This window comes from Staurois parvus, unplaced genomic scaffold, assembly GCF_062004578.1.
Source record: "Staurois parvus isolate SC_StPar_1 unplaced genomic scaffold, SC_StPar_1.0 ptg001973l, whole genome shotgun sequence".
Lineage (NCBI taxonomy): Eukaryota > Metazoa > Chordata > Amphibia > Anura > Ranidae > Staurois > Staurois parvus.
In genome coordinates this window covers 113,965-132,488 of record NW_028319769.1, presented here as the reverse complement: position 1 = coordinate 132,488, position 18,524 = coordinate 113,965, and the positions used below count along the sequence as shown (strand labels likewise).

General features: G+C 52.3%; 1 protein-coding gene across 1 annotated transcript in view; it reads left to right on the top strand.

Moving 5' to 3' along the window:
- LOC149433127 (protein sel-1 homolog 3-like) overlaps positions 1-18,524 on the top strand; it is a 141,531-nt gene that overhangs the window by 61,355 nt on the left and 61,652 nt on the right. Inside the window, exons 10-15 of the mRNA XM_089664624.1 lie at positions 618-823; positions 5,226-5,405; positions 9,075-9,194; positions 9,680-9,820; positions 11,623-11,685; positions 13,064-13,237. Of these exons, the coding sequence (XP_089520750.1) occupies positions 618-823; positions 5,226-5,405; positions 9,075-9,194; positions 9,680-9,820; positions 11,623-11,685; positions 13,064-13,237 (884 nt within the window). The remainder of the gene's footprint in view (positions 1-617; positions 824-5,225; positions 5,406-9,074; positions 9,195-9,679; positions 9,821-11,622; positions 11,686-13,063; positions 13,238-18,524) is intronic.

Genomic DNA, 18,524 nt, shown 5'->3' with positions numbered 1-18,524 from the left:
TATATTCCTCTGTATACTGTGTATATATATATTCCTCTGTATACTGTGTGTATATATATTCCTCTGTATACTGTGTATATATATATTCCTCTGTATACTGTGTATATATATATTCCTCTGTATACTGTGTATATATATATTCCTCTGTATACTGTGTGTATATGTTCCTCTGTATACTGTGTGTATATATTCCTCTGTATACTGTGTATATATATTCCTCTGTATACTGTGTATATATATATTCCTCTGTATACTGTGTGTATATATATTCCTCTGTATACTGTGTATATATATATTCCTCTGTATACTGTGTATATATATTCCTCTGTATACTGTGTGTGTGTATATATGTTCCTCTGTATACTGTGTATATATATACACCTCTGTATATGGAGTGTATATCAGAGAGGGGCACAGGGGCTGATGAAGTATATAGGGGGCATCTGGTAGTGTCAGCTCCTAGATACGGATTCCTCTCTGGGGAACGACTTTGCCATAAAAACAACCAATCAGAACATCTATTTTACAGTTGAGTTTGGTGGACTGCTGCAAGATACAATGTGATTGGATGAGAGGAGGCGCTGTAATTGCACAGCTCATCATTCTCTTTTCTTCAGGTCACACGGACTTCACAGGTGAGCTCTTTGGACGAGCTCTGCACCAAATGTACCTGAGAAGAGTCCTGGCTCCCAATGGTCTGTCCCGGATCCAGAAGTCTATGCCGCTTCTCCTACAAGCCGGCTGCCTGGGGTACCGTCCCGCACTCTTCCTGGCGTCTGTCCTCTTCCAAACCGGCCTGGGAGTGAGGAGAGACCAAGACAAGGTACGTGGTGAGAAGAGTCACATGACTGAACAGCCGCACATGGAAACGTATTGATCATGCGGTTCCCCTGCGGATGTGTGTTGCAGAAGATGCGCCTATTCCTTGCATGACATGCGGGTACAGCGACCCATAGAAATGAATGGCCTGCCGTTACCCCACAACCACCGGCCGCACGGCTCGCATTAATGAGAAACGGGCCTTAGTCTGTGCGGCATAGAAATCGGAGCTCTCCCTGCGGTTTAGAAGTCAGAGCTCTCCCCGCGGTATAGAAGTCGGAGCTCTCCCCGCAGGAACAGAAGTCAGCGCTCTCCCCGCGGGAACAGAAATCGGCGCTCTCCCCACGGTATAGAAGTCGGAGCTCTCCCCGCAGGAACAGAAGTCGGCGCTCTCCCCACGGTATAGAAGTCAGAGCTCTCCCCGCAGGAACAGAAGTCGGCGCTCTCCCCACGGTATAGAAGTCGGAGCTCTCCCCGCAGGAACAGAAGTCGGCGCTCTCCCCGCGGTATAGAAGTTGGAGCTCTCCCCGCAGGAACAGAAGTCAGCGCTCTCCCCGCGGCATAGAAATCGGCGCTCTCCCCGCGGTATAGAAGTCGGAGCTCTCCCCGCAGGAACAGAAGTCGGCGCTCTCCCCACGGTATAGAAGTCGGAGCTCTCCCCGCAGGAACAGAAGTCGGCGCTCTCCCCGCGGTATAGAAGTCAGAGCTCTCCCCGCAGGAACAGAAGTCGGCGCTCTCCCCACGGTATAGAAGTCGGAGCTCTCCCCGCAGGAACAGAAGTCGGCGCTCTCCCCGCGGTATAGAAGTCGGAGCTCTCCCCGCAGGAACAGAAGTCAGCGCTCTCCCCGCGGCATAGAAATCGGCGCTCTCCCCGCGGTATAGAAGTCGGAGCTCTCCCCGCAGGAACAGAAGTCGGCGCTCTCCCCGCGGTATAGAAGTCAGAGCTCTCCCCGCAGGAACAGAAGTCGGCGCTCTCCCCACGGTATAGAAGTCGGAGCTCTCCCCGCAGGAACAGAAGTCGGCGCTCTCCCCACGGTATAGAAGTCAGAGCTCTCCCCGCAGGAACAGAAGTCGGCGCTCTCCCCGCGGTATAGAAGTCGGCGCTCTCCCCGCAGGAACAGAAGTCGGCGCTCTCCCCGCGGTATAGAAGTCGGAGCTCTCCCCGCAGGAACAGAAGTCGGCGCTCTCCCCGCGGTATAGAAGTCAGAGCTCTCCCCGTAGGAACAGAAGTCGGCGCTCTCCCCGCGGTATAGAAGTTGGAGCTCTCCCCGCGGCACAGAAGTCGGAGCTCTCCCCGTGGTATAGAAGTCGGAGCTCTCCCCGCAGGAACAGAAGTCGGCGCTCTCCCCGCAGGAACAGAAGTCAGCGCTCTCCCCGCGGTATAGAAGTCAGAGCTCTCCCCGCAGGAACAGAAGTCGGCGCTCTCCCCACGGTATAGAAGTCGGAGCTCTCCCCGCAGGAACAGAAGTCGGCGCTCTCCCCGCGGTATAGAAGTCGGAGCTCTCCCCGCGGCATAGAAGTCGGCGCTCTCCCCGCGGAATAGAAGTCGGAGCTCTCCCCACAGGAACAGAAGTCGGCGCTCTCCCCGCGGTATAGAAGTCGGAGCTCTCCCCGCAGGAACAGAAGTCGGCGCTCTCCCCGCGGTATAGAAGTCAGAGCTCTCCCCGCAGGAACAGAAGTCGGCGCTCTCCCCGCGGTATAGAAGTCGGAGCTCTCCCCGCGGCACAGAAGTCGGAGCTCTCCCCGTGGTATAGAAGTCGGAGCTCTCCCCGCAGGAACAGAAGTCGGTGCTCTCCCCGCAGGAACAGAAGTCAGCGCTCTCCCCGCGGTATAGAAGTCAGAGCTCTCCCCGCAGGAACAGAAGTCGGCGCTCTCCCCACGGTATAGAAGTCGGAGCTCTCCCCGCAGGAACAGAAGTCGGCGCTCTCCCCGCGGTATAGAAGTCGGAGCTCTCCCCGCGGCATAGAAGTCGGCGCTCTCCCCGCGGTATAGAAGTCGGAGCTCTCCCCACAGGAACAGAAGTCGGCGCTCTCCCCGCGGTATAGAAGTCGGAGCTCTCCCCGCGGCATAGAAGTCGGAGCTCTCCCCGCGGCACAGAAGTCGGAGCTCTCCCCGCGGCACAGAAGTCGGCGCTCTCCCCGCGGCATAGAAGTCGTCTCTCTCCCTGTGGCGTAGACATCAGCTCTCTCCCAGCAGCAGACAAGTCGGAGCTCTCCCCGTGGCCTAGAAGTCAGCTCTCTCCCCGCGGCATAGAAGTCGGCGCTCTCCCCGCGGCGTATAAGTCGGTTCTCTCCCCGCGGCGTATAATTCGGTTCTCTCCCCGCGGCATAGAAGTTGGAGCTCTCCCCGCGGCACAGAAGTCGGCGCTCTCCCCGCGGCACAGAAGTCAGCGCTCTCCCCGTGGCGTATAAGTCGGCTCTCTTTCCGCGGCACAGAAGTCGGCGCTCTCCCCGCAGCATAGAAGTCGGCTCTCTCCCCGTGGCAAAGAAGTCGGCTCTCTCCCCGTGGCGTAGAAGTCGGCTCTCTCCCCGTGGCGTAGAAGTTGGCACTCTCCCCGCGGCGTAGAAGTCGGCGCTCTCCCCGCGGCGTAGAAGTCGGCGCTCTCCCCGTGGCAAAGAAGTCGGCTCTCTCCCCGTGGCGTAGAAGTTGGCACTCTCCCCGCGGCGTAGAAGTCAGAGCTCTCCCCGCAGCATAGAATTCAGAGCTCTCCCCGCTGCATAGAAGTCGGCGCTCTCCCTGTGCCGTAGAATTCAGCGCGCTCTTCCCGCAGCATAGAAGTCAAAGCTCTCCCTGCAGCATAGAAGTCGGCGCTCTCCCCGCAGCATAGAAGTCGGCGCTCTCCCCGCAGCATAGAAGTCAATGCTCTCCCCGCAGCATAGAAGTCGGCGCTCTCCCTGCAGCATAGAAGTCAGCGCTCTCCCTACAGCATAGAAGTCGGCGCTCTCCCCGCAGCATAGAAGTCGGCGCTCTCCCCGCAGCATAGAAGTCAAAGCTCTCCCTGCAGCATAGAAGTCGGCGCTCTCCCCGCAGCATAGAAGTCAAAGCTCTCCCTACAGCATAGAAGTCGGGGTTTTCCCTGTGGCAAAGAATTCGGCATGCTCTCCCCGCAGCAGACAAGTCAGGGAAGCGGCTCTCACAGGACACGCGGGGCGGATCAGAAACAACGAAGTTCCATGAAGGAAATACAAATATTGGATGAAAATATCAGAAATCACACAGATATAAATCCTCTTCCGCCAATAATAGACAACAATGTCATTGGGGGGATTCCCCTTCACTTCCTGTCCCATCGCCAAAACAGGAAGTGAGAGAAACTTCCTCCCCCCAGGTCACCAGAACCAGTGTCCCCATTGAAAGATTTCCTTCTATTCTTGTTCTGGGGACAAGCCAACATTTGGGATTTTCTTTACTCTCAATTATAACGGTCACCGGGACACATAGTGAGGGGGAATCTCCCCACCGGGGACACAGAGGAGGGGAATCTCCCTACCGGGGACACAGAGGGGAATCTCCCTACTGGGGACACAGAGAGGGGAAATCTCCCTACCGGGGACACAGAGAGGGGAAATCTCCCTACCGGGTACACAGAGGGGGAATCTCTCTACCAGGGACACAGAGCAGGGGAATCTCCCTACCGGAGACACAGAGAGGGGGAATCTCCCCACCGGGGAAACATAGAGAGGGGGAATCTCCCTATGGGGACACAGAGGGGGAATCTCCCTACCAGGGACACAGAGGGGGAATCTCCCTACCAGAGACACAGAGGGGGAATCTCCGCACCAGGGACACAAAGGGGGAATCTACCGGGGACACAGAAAGGGGGAATCTTCCTACCGGGAACAAAGAGAGGGGAAATCTCCCCAACAGGGATACAGAGAGTGGGGGAATCTCACATGGACACATAGAGAGGGGGACTCTCCCCAATGGGGGACACAGAGGGGGAATCTCCCCCTGGGGACACAGAGGGGGAATCTCCCCACCAGGGACACAGGGGGAATCTCCCCACCGGGGACACAGAGGGGGAATCTCCCCAACAGGGACACAGGGGGAATCTCCCCACCGGGGACACAGAGGGGGAATCTCCCCAACAGGGACACAGAGAGAGGGGGAATCTCCCTAACATGGACACATAGAGAGGGGGACTCTCCCCGATGTGGACACAGAGGGGGAATCTCCTTACTGGGGACACAGGGAGAGGGAATCTCTACTGGGGACACAGAGGGGGAATCTCCCCACCGGGGACACAGAAAAGGGGACTCTCTCTACCGGGGAAACAGAGAGGGGGAATCTCCCTACCGGGGACACAGAGGGGGAATCTCCCTACCGGGGACACAGAGGGGGAATCTCCCCACCAGGGACACACACAGCAAGAACACCTGACATCATGTGGGTCTGTCTCTCTTCAGGCCTTGAAGTTCAGCCTTCTCTCGGCTCAGGAAGACGATCGTCTCGCCCAGCTGTCTCTGGGACACAAACACCACATGGGAGTGGATGGCTACCCACTAGACTACGACCTGTCCTATGGCTACTACGCCAACATCGCCCAGCAGACCATGAATGACCGCGTGACACCCGGCAAACATCAGGTGTTGTATGATCCCCTCCATGGAGGACAACTTCACCCAGAAGCAGAACTTGGACATGTATGAGCGCCACGTGTGAACAGCCGCCTGGTATGGAGCTTTTGTAGAGCTTTCAGCCAGCTTGGTATGGAGCGTTTGTAGAGCCAGCTTGGTATGGAGCGTTTATAGAGCTTTCAGCCAGCTTGGTATGGAGCGTTTATAGAGCCAGCTTTGTATGGAGCGTTTATAGAGCCGGCTTGGTATGGAGCGTTTGTAGAGCCAGCTTTGTATGGAGCGTTTGTAGAGCCAGCTTGGTATGGAGCGTTTATAGAGCTTTCAGCCAGCTTGGTATGGAGTGTTTGTAGAGCCAGCTTGGTATGGAGCATTTATAGAGCCAGCTTTGTATGGAGCGTTTGTAGAGCCGGCTTTGTATGGAGCGTTTGTAGAGCCGGCTTGGTATGGAGCGTTTGTAGAGCCGGCTTTGTATGGAGCGTTTGTAGAGCCGGCTTAGTATGGAGCGTTTGTAGAGCCAGCTTGGTATGGAGCGTTTGTAGAGCCAGCTTGGTATGGAGCGTTTGTAGAGCCAGCTTGGTATGGAGCGTTTGTAGAGCAAGCTTGGTATGGAGCGTTTATAGAGCCGGCTTTGTATGGAGCGTTTGTAGAGCCGGCTTGGTATGGAGCGTTTGTAGAGCCAGCTTGGTATGGAGCGTTTGTAGAGCCAGCTTGGTATGGAGCGTTTGTAGAGCCGGCTTTGTATGGAGCGTTTGTAGAGCCAGCTTTGTATGGAGCGTTTGTAGAGCCGGCTTGGTATGGAGCGTTTGTAGAGCCAGCTTGGTATGGAGCGTTTGTAGAGCAAGCTTGGTATGGAGCGTTTGTAGAGCCAGCTTGGTATGGAGCGTTTGTAGAGCCAGCTTGGTATGGAGCGTTTGTAGAGCCAGCTTGGTATGGAGTGTTTGTACAGCCAGCTTTGTATGAAACGTTTGTAGAGCCAGCTTGGTATGGAGCGTTTATAGAGCTTTCAGCCAGCTTGGTATGAAACGTTTGTAGAGCCAGCTTGGTATGGAGCGTTTATAGAGCTTTCAGCCAGCTTGGTATGGAGCGTTTATAGAGCCAGCTTTGTATGGAGCGTTTATAGAGCCGGCTTTGTATGGAGCGTTTGTAGAGCCAGCTTGGTATGGAGCGTTTGTAGAGCCAGCTTGGTATGGAGCGTTTATAGAGCTTTCAGCCAGCTTGGTATGGAGTGTTTGTAGAGCCAGCTTGGTATGGAGCATTTATAGAGCCAGCTTTGTATGGAGCGTTTGTAGAGCCGGCTTGGTATGGAGCATTTGTAGAGCCGGCTTGGTATGGAGCGTTTGTAGAGCCGGCTTGGTATGGAGCGTTTGTAGAGCCGGCTTGGTATGGAGCGTTTGTAGAGCCAGCTTGGTATGGAGCGTTTGTAGAGCCAGCTTGGTATGGAGCGTTTGTAGAGCCAGCTTGGTATGGAGCGTTTATAGAGCCGGCTTTGTATGGAGCGTTTGTAGAGCCGGCTTGGTATGGAGCGTTTGTAGAGCCAGCTTGGTATGGAGCGTTTGTAGAGCCGGCTTGGTATGGAGCGTTTGTAGAGCAAGCTTGGTATGGAGCGTTTATAGAGCCGGCTTTGTATGGAGCGTTTGTAGAGCCGGCTTGGTATGGAGCGTTTGTAGAGCCGGCTTGGTATGGAGCGTTTGTAGAGCCGGCTTTGTATGGAGCGTTTGTAGAGCCGGCTTTGTATGGAGCGTTTGTAGAGCCAGCTTGGTATGGAGCGTTTGTAGAGCAAGCTTGGTATGGAGCGTTTGTAGAGCCGGCTTGGTATGGAGTGTTTGTAGAGCCAGCTTTGTATGGAGCGTTTGTAGAGCCGGCTTGGTATGGAGCGTTTGTAGAGCCGGCTTGGTATGGAGTGTTTGTACAGCCAGCTTTGTATGAAACGTTTGTAGAGCCAGCTTGGTATGGAGCGTTTGTAGAGCAAGCTTGGTATGGAGCGTTTGTAGAGCCGGCTTGGTATGGAGCGTTTATAGAGCTTTCAGCCAGCTTGGTATGGAGTGTTTGTAGAGCCGGCTTGGTATGGAGCGTTTGTAGAGCCGGCTTGGTATGGAGCATTTATAGAGCCAGCTTGGTATGGAGCGTTTATAGAGCTTTCAGCCAGCTTGGTATGGAGTGTTTGTAGAGCCGGCTTGGTATGGAGCGTTTGTAGAGCCGGCTTGGTATGGAGCGTTTGTAGAGCCAGCTTTGTATGGAGCGTTTGTAGAGCCGGCTTTGTATGGAGCGTTTGTAGAGCCGGCTTGGTATGGAGCGTTTGTAGAGCCAGCTTGGTATGGAGCGTTTGTAGAGCCAGCTTGGTATGAAGCGTTTGTAGAGCAAGCTTGGTATGGAGCGTTTGTAGAGCCGGCTTGGTATGGAGCGTTTGTAGAGCCGGCTTGGTATGGAGCGTTTGTAGAGCCGGCTTGGTATGGAGCGTTTGTAGAGCCGGCTTGGTATGGAGCGTTTGTAGAGCCGGCTTTGTATGGAGCGTTTGTAGAGCCAGCTTGGTATGGAGCGTTTGTAGAGCCAGCTTGGTATGGAGCGTTTGTAGAGCCAGCTTGGTATGGAGCGTTTGTAGAGCCGGCTTTGTATGGAGCGTTTGTAGAGCCGGCTTTGTATGGAGCGTTTGTAGAGCCAGCTTGGTATGGAGCGTTTGTAGAGCAAGCTTGGTATGGAGCGTTTGTAGAGCCGGCTTGGTATGGAGCGTTTGTAGAGCCGGCTTGGTATGGAGCGTTTGTAGAGCCAGCTTGGTATGGAGCGTTTGTAGAGCCAGCTTGGTATGGAGCGTTTGTAGAGCCGGCTTTGTATGGAGCGTTTGTAGAGCCGGCTTTGTATGGAGCGTTTGTAGAGCCAGCTTGGTATGGAGCGTTTGTAGAGCAAGCTTGGTATGGAGCGTTTGTAGAGCCAGTGTAGAGGACAGTCAGCTCCCCCATCAGGTCCAATGGAGAACATTTCCAGTCCGGAGCTGAAGGCTGACAGAAATCTGTGAAAAGATTCATAAAAGTCAACTGTTCACACTTCTCCCATACAAGCCGAAACGGGTGACACCGGCCTGAAAGAGGGAGTCAGATATTGCCAAATAATACCTCTCAGGGGAATCAGCAGTGAGATCTCCTCACATGGATGGTGGGAACCTCTCATAATGGGCACAGGGATGGTGGGAACCCCTCATAATGGGCACAGCGGGTGTACAGACCCGGGAACTCAGCACAGGGATGGTGGGAACCCCTCATAATGGGCACAGCGGGGGTACCAGACCCGGGAACTCAGCACAGGGATGGTGGGAACCCCTCATAATGGGCACAGCGGGGGTACAGACCCGGGAACTCAGCACAGGGATGGTGGGAACCCCTCATAATGGGCACAGCGGGGGTACAGACCCGGGAACTCAGCACAGGGATGGTGGGAACCCCTCATAATGGGCACAGCGGGGGTACAGACCCGGGAACTCAGCACAGGGATGGTGGGAACCCCTCATAATGGGCACAGCGGGGGTACAGACCCGGGAACTCAGCACAGGGATGGTGGGAACCCCTCATAATGGGCACAGTGGGGGTACAGACCCGGGAGGTCACCTGGAGGGAGTATAGATGGATGTTCCTCCATATTTGGCAATCTGTGTAGCTGATTGCTGTCTCTCCGGGTTCCTCCTTCCAGTCCTACGTAGAACACGTCCGTCTGACTGATGAGAACGTCCTGAAGCAGCAAACGAAGGAGAATGATGACCTGTTCATGTGGCTGAGATTCCAGGCCAAGCAAGGAGTGTCCTCTGCCCAGGTACTGATCTCTGTATGTATGGACTCTGCACAGTCCCACTTCTGTCCCGGATGCCGGGTGTCATTCTCGGTATCTCCTGTCCCGGATGCCGGGTGTCATTCTCGGTATCTCCTGTCCCGGATGCCGGGTGTCATCTCGGTATCTGTCCTTATTCTGTTTGTATGGACTCTGCACGGTCCCACTTCTGTCCCGGATGCCGGGTGGAATACTTGGTATCTCCTGTCCCGGATGCCGGGTGGAATACTTGGTATCTCCTGTCCCGGATGCTGGGTGGAATACTTGGTATCTCCTGTCCCGGATGCCGGGTGGAATACTTGGTATCTCCTGTCCCGGATGCCGGGTGGAATTCTCGGTATCTGTCGGCTGTCCTGGTGATCCCAGCAGGTAGGAAGTTGTATGATTGATAGTGACAGTTCTCTCCTGCAGGATGTTTGCACACAGTGGCAGTAGCGCAGTACAATCATTCATCCATGTTTCTTCTCCAGCATGCTGTCAGCCGGATGCTCTTCTGGGGTCAGCAGGGAATTTCCTCCAATCCGGAAGTCGCTGTGAAGTTCTATGAAAAGGGGGCGATGCAGCAGAGGGACCCCGTCATGATGTATGACTATGGAGTCGTCCTATTACGGGTGAGTGTGACCTTCATTCCTGCCAATCAGGGGGTCCCTACAATGGGGGGATCTCTGTGCTGAGGGGTCCCCTGTCCCCCCAAATAGGCCAGAGCTATATACATGTATAATATTAGTGTGTGACTGTGGGGGAGGGGACATTAGAGTGTAAGCTCCTGTGTACAGAGACTGATGGGACTGCGGGGGAGGGGACATTAGAGCGTCAGCTCCTCTGTACAGAGACTGATGTGACTGTGGGGGAGGGGACATTAGAGTGTAAGCTCCTGTGTACAGAGACTGATGGGACTGTGGGGGAGGGGACATTAGAGTGTAAGCTCCTCTGGTACAGAGACTGATGGGACTGTGGGGGAGGGGACATTAGAGCGTAAGCTTCTCTGTACAGAGACTGATGGGACTGCGGGGGAGGGGACATTAGAGTGTAAGCTCCTCTGGTACAGAGACTGATGTGACTGTGGGGGAGGGGACATTAGAGCGTAAGCTCCTCTAGTGCAGAGACTGATGTGACTGTGGGGGAGGGGACATTAGAGTGTAAGCTCCTCTGTACAGAGACTGATGGGACTGTGGGGGAGGGGACATTAGAGCGTAAGCTCCTCTGTACAGAGACTGATGGGACTGTGGGGGAGGGGACATTAGAGTGTAAGCTCCTCTGGTACACAGACTGATGGGACTGTGGGGGAGGGGACATTAGAGCGTAAGCTCCTCTAGTGCAGAGACTGATGTGACTGTGGGGGAGGGGACATTAGAGCGTAAGCTCCTCTGTACAGAGACTGATGGGACTGTGGGGGAGGGGACATTAGAGCGTAAGCTCCTCTGTACAGAGACTGATGTGACTGTGGGGGAGGGGACATTAGAGCGTAAGCTCCTCTAGTGCAGAGACTGATGGGACTGTGGGGGAGGGGAAATTAGAGTGTAAGCTCCTGTGTACAGAGACTGATGGGACTGTGGGGGAGGGGACATTAGAGTGTAAGCTCCTCTGGTACACAGACTGATGGGACTGTGGGGGAGGGGACATTAGAGTGTAAGCTCCTCTGTACACAGGCTGATGGGACTGTGGGGGAGGGGACATTAGAGTGTAAGCTCCTCTGTACACAGACTGATGGGACTGTGGGGGAGGGGACATTAGAGTGTAAGCTCCTCTGTACACAGACTGATGGGACTGCGGGGGAGGGGACATTAGAGCGTAAGCTCCTCTGGTACAGAGACTGATGGGACTGTGGGGGAGGGGACATTAGAGCGTAAGCTCCTCTGGTACAGAGACCGATGGGACTGTGGGGGAGGGGACATTAGAGCATAAGCTCCTCTGGTACAGAGACTGATGGGACTGTGGGGGGAGGGGACATTAGAGCATAAGCTCCTCTGGTACAGAGACCGATGGGACTGTGGGGGAGGGGACATTAGAGTGTAAGCTCCTCCGTACAGAGACTGATGGGACTGTGGGGGAGGGGACATTAGAGTGTCAGCTCCTCTGTACAGAGACCGATGGGACTGTGGGGGAGGGGACATTAGAGCATAAGCTCCTCTGGTACAGAGACTGATGGGACTGTGGGGGAGGGGACATTAGAGCGTAAGCTCCTCTGATACGGAGACCGATGGGACTGTGGGGGAGGGGACATTAGAGTGTAAGCTCCTCTGATACGGAGACCGATGGGACTGTGGGGGAGGGGACATTAGAGTGTCAGCTCCTCCTTCGTCTTCCTCAGCGTTCATTCATTCTTGGGCCCTTTTGGTCGCCATCTTTCTATGACATTTGTTGTGTATATAGTGTACAGTATTGGTTGTTCCTCTGATGCTTCATATTTCAGGGACAAGGAGTGAGGCAGGACATCCCGAAGGCTCTGGAGTATCTGGGGAAGGCAGCAGACCTGGTAGGATGATATGACGGGATTCTGGTGAATGGATCCATGATCTCCCCACAATGGCCGCTCACACTTTCAGCATTTGTTTCCCAGTACAGAAAGTTCACATTCAGGGGGCTGGTGTGACATTTGGGGGGCTGGTGTGACATTTGGGGGGCTCGTGTGACATTGTGTGTGCTTTTGTGACATTTGGGGGGCTGGTGTGACATTTGGGGGGCTGGTGTGACATTGTGTGTGCTTTTGTGACATTTGGGGGGCTCGTGTGACATTTGGGGGGCTCGTGTGACATTCGGGGGCTTGTGTGGCATTTTGGGGGCTCATGTGACATTTGGGGGGCTCGTGTGACATTCGGGGGGCTCGTGTGACATTCAGGGGGGCTTGTGTGACATTCAGGGGGCTCGTGTGACATTCCGGGGGCTCGTGTGACATTCCGGGGGGCTCGTGTGACATTCTGAGGGGCTCGTGTGACATTCTGGGGGGCTCGTGTGACATTCTGAGGGGCTCGTGTGACATTCAGGGGGCTCGTGTGACATTCTGGGGGCTCGTGTGACATTCTGGGGGGCTCGTGTGACATTCTGGGGGCTTGTGTGACATTCAGGGGGGCTTGTGTGACATTCTGGGGGCTCGTATGACATTCTGGGGGGCTCGTGTGACATTCTGGGGGCTTGTGTGACATTCTGGGGCTCGTGTGACATTCTGGGGGCTCGTGTGACATTCAGGGGGCTCGTGTGACATTCTGGGGGGCTTGTGTGACATTCTGGGGGGCTTGTGTGACATTCTGGGGGGCTTGTGTGACATTCTGGGGGGCTTGTCTGACATTCAGGGGGGCTTGTCTGACATTCAGAGGGCTTGTGTGACATTCTGGGGGGCTTGTGTGACATTCAGGGGGCTTGTGTGACATTCTGGGGGGCTTGTCTGACATTCAGAGGGCTTGTGTGACATTCTGGGGGGCTTGTGTGACATTCTGGGGGCTTGTGTGACATTCTTGGGGCTTGTGTGACATTCTGGGGGGCTTGTGTGACATTCGGGGGGCTTGTGCGACATTCGGGGGGCTTATGTGACATTCTGGGGGGCTTGTGTGACATTCGAGGGACTCGTGTGACATTCTGGGGGTCTTGTGTGACATTCAGGGGGCTCGTGTGACATTCTGGGGGCTTGTGTGACATTCAGGGGTCACGTGATGACTAGCTATAGGTACAAATGGGAAATCTCCATAAAAATGTTTTCCATTCTGATTCTTTGTACATAGGGTACCCCTGGTTGGACCTGTTTGGTGGCCGGTACTTGGGCCAGTGTGGCTTCCACCTGTTGGGTCCTGTTGGGTCCTGCATGCTCAGATGGGGGAATACTAGATTTGGTGTCACATTGACCAGTGTCTCCTCCCCAGGACTTTGTCCCGGCCCTCAACAGCCTCGGTTGGTACTATGAACAGTATGAAAAGAACTATCAGAAAGCTGCTGAATTCTGGGAAAGAGCCGATGATCTGGGAAATCCTGAGGCTCCGTTCAACCTGGGAATCCTACACTTACATGGCTTGTACCCCGGAAAGCCCAAGAACATGGTGAGTCCAGATTGTCTACTCCATTCTACAACAGATCATGGGTGCGGCCATATGTACAGCAAACCAAATTCACCGGCAGCAGCTCCAGCCTCAGTCTCTGGAATATTCATGAGAAGAAGCTCAGTCTGGATTCTGGGGAATTGAGAAAAGTATTTCTGTTTTTTGATCATTCAATAACTGTTAGGTCCGGCAAACATGCGGGCTGTGATCTCACTTCCAGGAGAACTTCCAGGAGAGCTTCCAGGAGAGCTTCCAGGAGAAGTTCCAGGAGAGCTTCCAGGAGAGCTTCCAGGAGAGCTTCCAGGAGAGCTTCCAGGAGAGATTCCAGGAGAACTTCCAGGAGAGATTCCAGGAGAGCTTCCAGGAGAGATTCCAGGAGAGCTTCCAGGAGAGCTTCCAGGAGAGCTTCCAGGAGAGCTTCCAGGAGAACTTCCAGGAGAGCTTCCAGGAGAGCTTCCAGGTCCACATGGAGACTTGGCTCCTCTCAGCCCACGATCCCCATAGGTGGGTGTGGAAGAACCCCAGCCCTCCCTTGAAGAACCCACCTGATACTGAAGGGTGTACCAGCTGGTGCCAGAAATGTGGGATCCATCAGTGTACTGAGTGCAGACTTTGGGGTGTTATTATTTTATTGTTCCTCCATTGAACCCCTTAGTCGGAACCATTACTGCAGATGGTAACAGACGGGACATTGGACGGAACCATTACTGCAGATAATAACAGACGGGACATTGGACGGAACCATTACTGCAGATAATAACAGACGGGACATTGGACGGAACCATTACTACAGATAATAACAGACGGGTCATTGGACGGAACCATTACTGCAGATAATAACAGACGGGTCATTGGACGGAACCATTACTACAGATAATAACAGACGGGTCATTGGACGGAACCATTACTACAGATGGTAACAGACGGGTCATTGGACGGAACCATTACTGCAGATGGTAACAGACGGGTCATTGGACGGAACCATTACTACAGATAATAACAGACGGGTCATTGGACGGAACCATTACTACAGATAATAACAGACGGGTCATTGGACGGAACCATTACTACAGATGGTAACAGACGGGTCATTGGACGGAACCATTACTGCAGATGGTAACAGACGGGTCATTGGACGGAACCATTACTACAGATAATAACAGACGGGTCATTGGACGGAACCATTACTACAGATAATAACAGACGGGTCATTGGACGGTACCATTACTACAGATAATAACAGACGGGTCATTGGACGGAACCATTACTACAGATAATAACAGACGGGTCATTGGACGGAACCATTACTACAGATAATAACAGACGGGTCATTGGACGGAACCATTACTACAGATAATAACAGATGGGTCATTGGACGGAACCATTACTGCAGATGGTAACAGACGGGTCATTGGACGGTACCATTACTACAGATAATAGCAGACGGGACATTGGACGGAACCATTACTGCAGATAATAACAGACGGGTCATTGGACGGAACCATTACTGCAGATGGTAACAGACGGGTCATTGGACGGTACCATTACTACAGATAATAACAGATGGGTCATTGGACGGAACCATTACTGCAGATGGTAACAGACGGGTCATTGGACGGTACCATTACTACAGATAATAACAGACGGGACATTGGACGGAACCATTACTGCAGATAATAACAGACGGGTCATTGGACGGAACCATTACTACAGATAATAACAGACGGGTCATTGGACGGAACCATTACTGCAGATAATAACAGACGGGTCATTGGACGGAACCATTACTGCAGATGGTAACAGACGGGTCATTGGACGGAACCATTACTACAGATAATAACAGACGGGTCATTGGACGGAACCATTACTGCAGATGGTAACAGACGGGTCATTGGACGGTACCATTACTGCAGATGGTAACAGACGGGTCATTGGACGGAACCATTACTGCAGATGGTAACAGACGGGTCATTGGACGGAACCATTACTACAGATAATAACAGACGGGTCATTGGACGGAACCATTACTGCAGATAATAACAGACGGGTCATTGGACGGAACCATTACTGCAGATAATAACAGACGGGTCATTGGACGGTACCATTACTACAGATGGTAACAGACGGGTCATTGGACGGTACCATTACTACAGATAACAGACGGGTCATTGGACGGAACCATTACTACAGATGGTAACAGACGGGTCATTGGACGGTACCATTACTACAGATAACAGACGGGTCATTGGACGGAACCATTACTACAGATAATAACAGACGGGTCATTGGACGGAACCATTACTACAGATAATAACAGACGGGTCATTGGACGGAACCATTACTACAGATAATAACAGACGGGTCATTGGACGGAACCATTACTGCAGATGGTAACAGACGGGTCATTGGACGGTACCATTACTGCAGATAATAACAGACGGGTCATTGGACAGAACCATTACTGCAGATAATAACAGACGGGTCATTGGATGGAACCATTACTGCAGATGGTAACAGACGGGTCATTGGACGGTACCATTACTGCAGATAATAACAGACGGGTCATTGGACGGAACCATTACTACAGATAATAACAGACGGGTCATTGGACGGTACCATTACTGTAGATGGTAACAGACGGGTCATTGGACGGTACCATTACTGCAGATAATAACAGACGGGTCATTGGACGGTACCATTACTGTAGATAATAACAGACGGGTCATTGGACGGAACCATTACTGCAGATAATAACAGACGGGTCATTGGACGGTACCATTACTGCAGATGGTAACAGACGGGTCATTGGACGGAACCATTACTGCAGATAATAACAGACGGGTCATTGGACGGAACGATTACTGCAGATAATAACAGACGGGTCATTGGACGGAACCATTACTGCAGATGGTAACAGACGGGTCATTGGACGGAACCATTACTGCAGATGGTAACAGACGGGTCATTGGACGGAACCATTACTACAGATAATAACAGACGGGTCATTGGACGGAACCATTACTGCAGATGGTAACAGACGGGTCATTGGACGGAACCATTACTGCAGATGGTAACAGACGGGTCATTGGACGGAACCATTACTACAGATAATAACAGACGGGTCATTGGACGGAACCATTACTGCAGATAATAACAGACGGGTCATTGGACGGAACCATTACTGCAGATAATAACAGACGGGTCATTGGACGGTACCATTACTACAGATAATAACAGACGGGTCATTGGACGGAACCATTACTACAGATAATAACAGACGGGTCATTGGACGGAACCATTACTACAGATAATACCAGACGGGTCATTGGACGGAACCATTACTACAGATAATAACAGATGGGTCATTGGACGGAACCATTACTACAGATGGTAACAGACGGGTCATTGGACGGTACCATTACTACAGATAATAGCAGACGGGACATTGGACGGAACCATTACTGCAGATAATAACAGACGGGTCATTGGACGGAACCATTACTGCAGATGGTAACAGACGGGTCATTGGACGGTACCATTACTACAGATAATAACAGATGGGTCATTGGACGGAACCATTACTGCAGATGGTAACAGACGGGTCATTGGACGGTACCATTACTACAGATAATAACAGACGGGACATTGGACGGAACCATTACTGCAGATAATAACAGACGGGTCATTGGACGGAACCATTACTACAGATAATAACAGACGGGTCATTGGACGGAACCATTACTGCAGATAATAACAGACGGGTCATTGGACGGAACCATTACTGCAGATGGTAACAGACGGGTCATTGGACGGAACCATTACTACAGATAATAACAGACGGGTCATTGGACGGAACCATTACTGCAGATGGTAACAGACGGGTCATTGGACGGTACCATTACTGCAGATGGTAACAGACGGGTCATTGGACGGAACCATTACTGCAGATGGTAACAGACGGGTCATTGGACGGAACCATTACTACAGATAATAACAGACGGGTCATTGGACGGAACCATTACTGCAGATAATAACAGACGGGTCATTGGACGGAACCATTACTGCAGATAATAACAGACGGGTCATTGGACGGTACCATTACTACAGATGGTAACAGACGGGTCATTGGACGGTACCATTACTACAGATAACAGACGGGTCATTGGACGGAACCATTACTACAGATGGTAACAGACGGGTCATTGGACGGTACCATTACTACAGATAACAGACGGGTCATTGGACGGAACCATTACTACAGATAATAACAGACGGGTCATTGGACGGAACCATTACTACAGATAATAACAGACGGGTCATTGGACGGAACCATTACTACAGATAATAACAGACGGGTCATTGGACGGAACCATTACTGCAGATAATAACAGACGGGTCATTGGATGGAACCATTACTGCAGATGGTAACAGACGGGTCATTGGACGGTACCATTACTGCAGATAATAACAGACGGGTCATTGGACGGAACCATTACTACAGATAATAACAGACGGGTCATTGGACGGTACCATTACTGTAGATGGTAACAGACGGGTCATTGGACGGTACCATTACTGCAGATAATAACAGACGGGTCATTGGACGGTACCATTACTGTAGATAATAACAGACGGGTCATTGGACGGAACCATTACTGCAGATAATAACAGACGGGTCATTGGACGGTACCATTACTGCAGATGGTAACAGACGGGTCATTGGACGGAACCATTACTGCAGATAATAACAGACGGGTCATTGGACGGAACGATTACTGCAGATAATAACAGACGGGTCATTGGACGGAACCATTACTGCAGATGGTAACAGACGGGTCATTGGACGGAACCATTACTGCAGATGGTAACAGACGGGTCATTGGACGGAACCATTACTACAGATAATAACAGACGGGTCATTGGACGGAACCATTACTGCAGATGGTAACAGACGGGTCATTGGACGGAACCATTACTGCAGATGGTAACAGACGGGTCATTGGACGGAACCATTACTACAGATAATAACAGACGGGTCATTGGACGGAACCATTACTGCAGATAATAACAGACGGGTCATTGGACGGAACCATTACTGCAGATAATAACAGACGGGTCATTGGACGGTACCATTACTACAGATAATAACAGACGGGTCATTGGACGGAACCATTACTACAGATAATAACAGACGGGTCATTGGACGGAACCATTACTACAGATAATAACAGACGGGTCATTGGACGGTACCATTACTACAGATAATAACAGACGGGTCATTGGACGG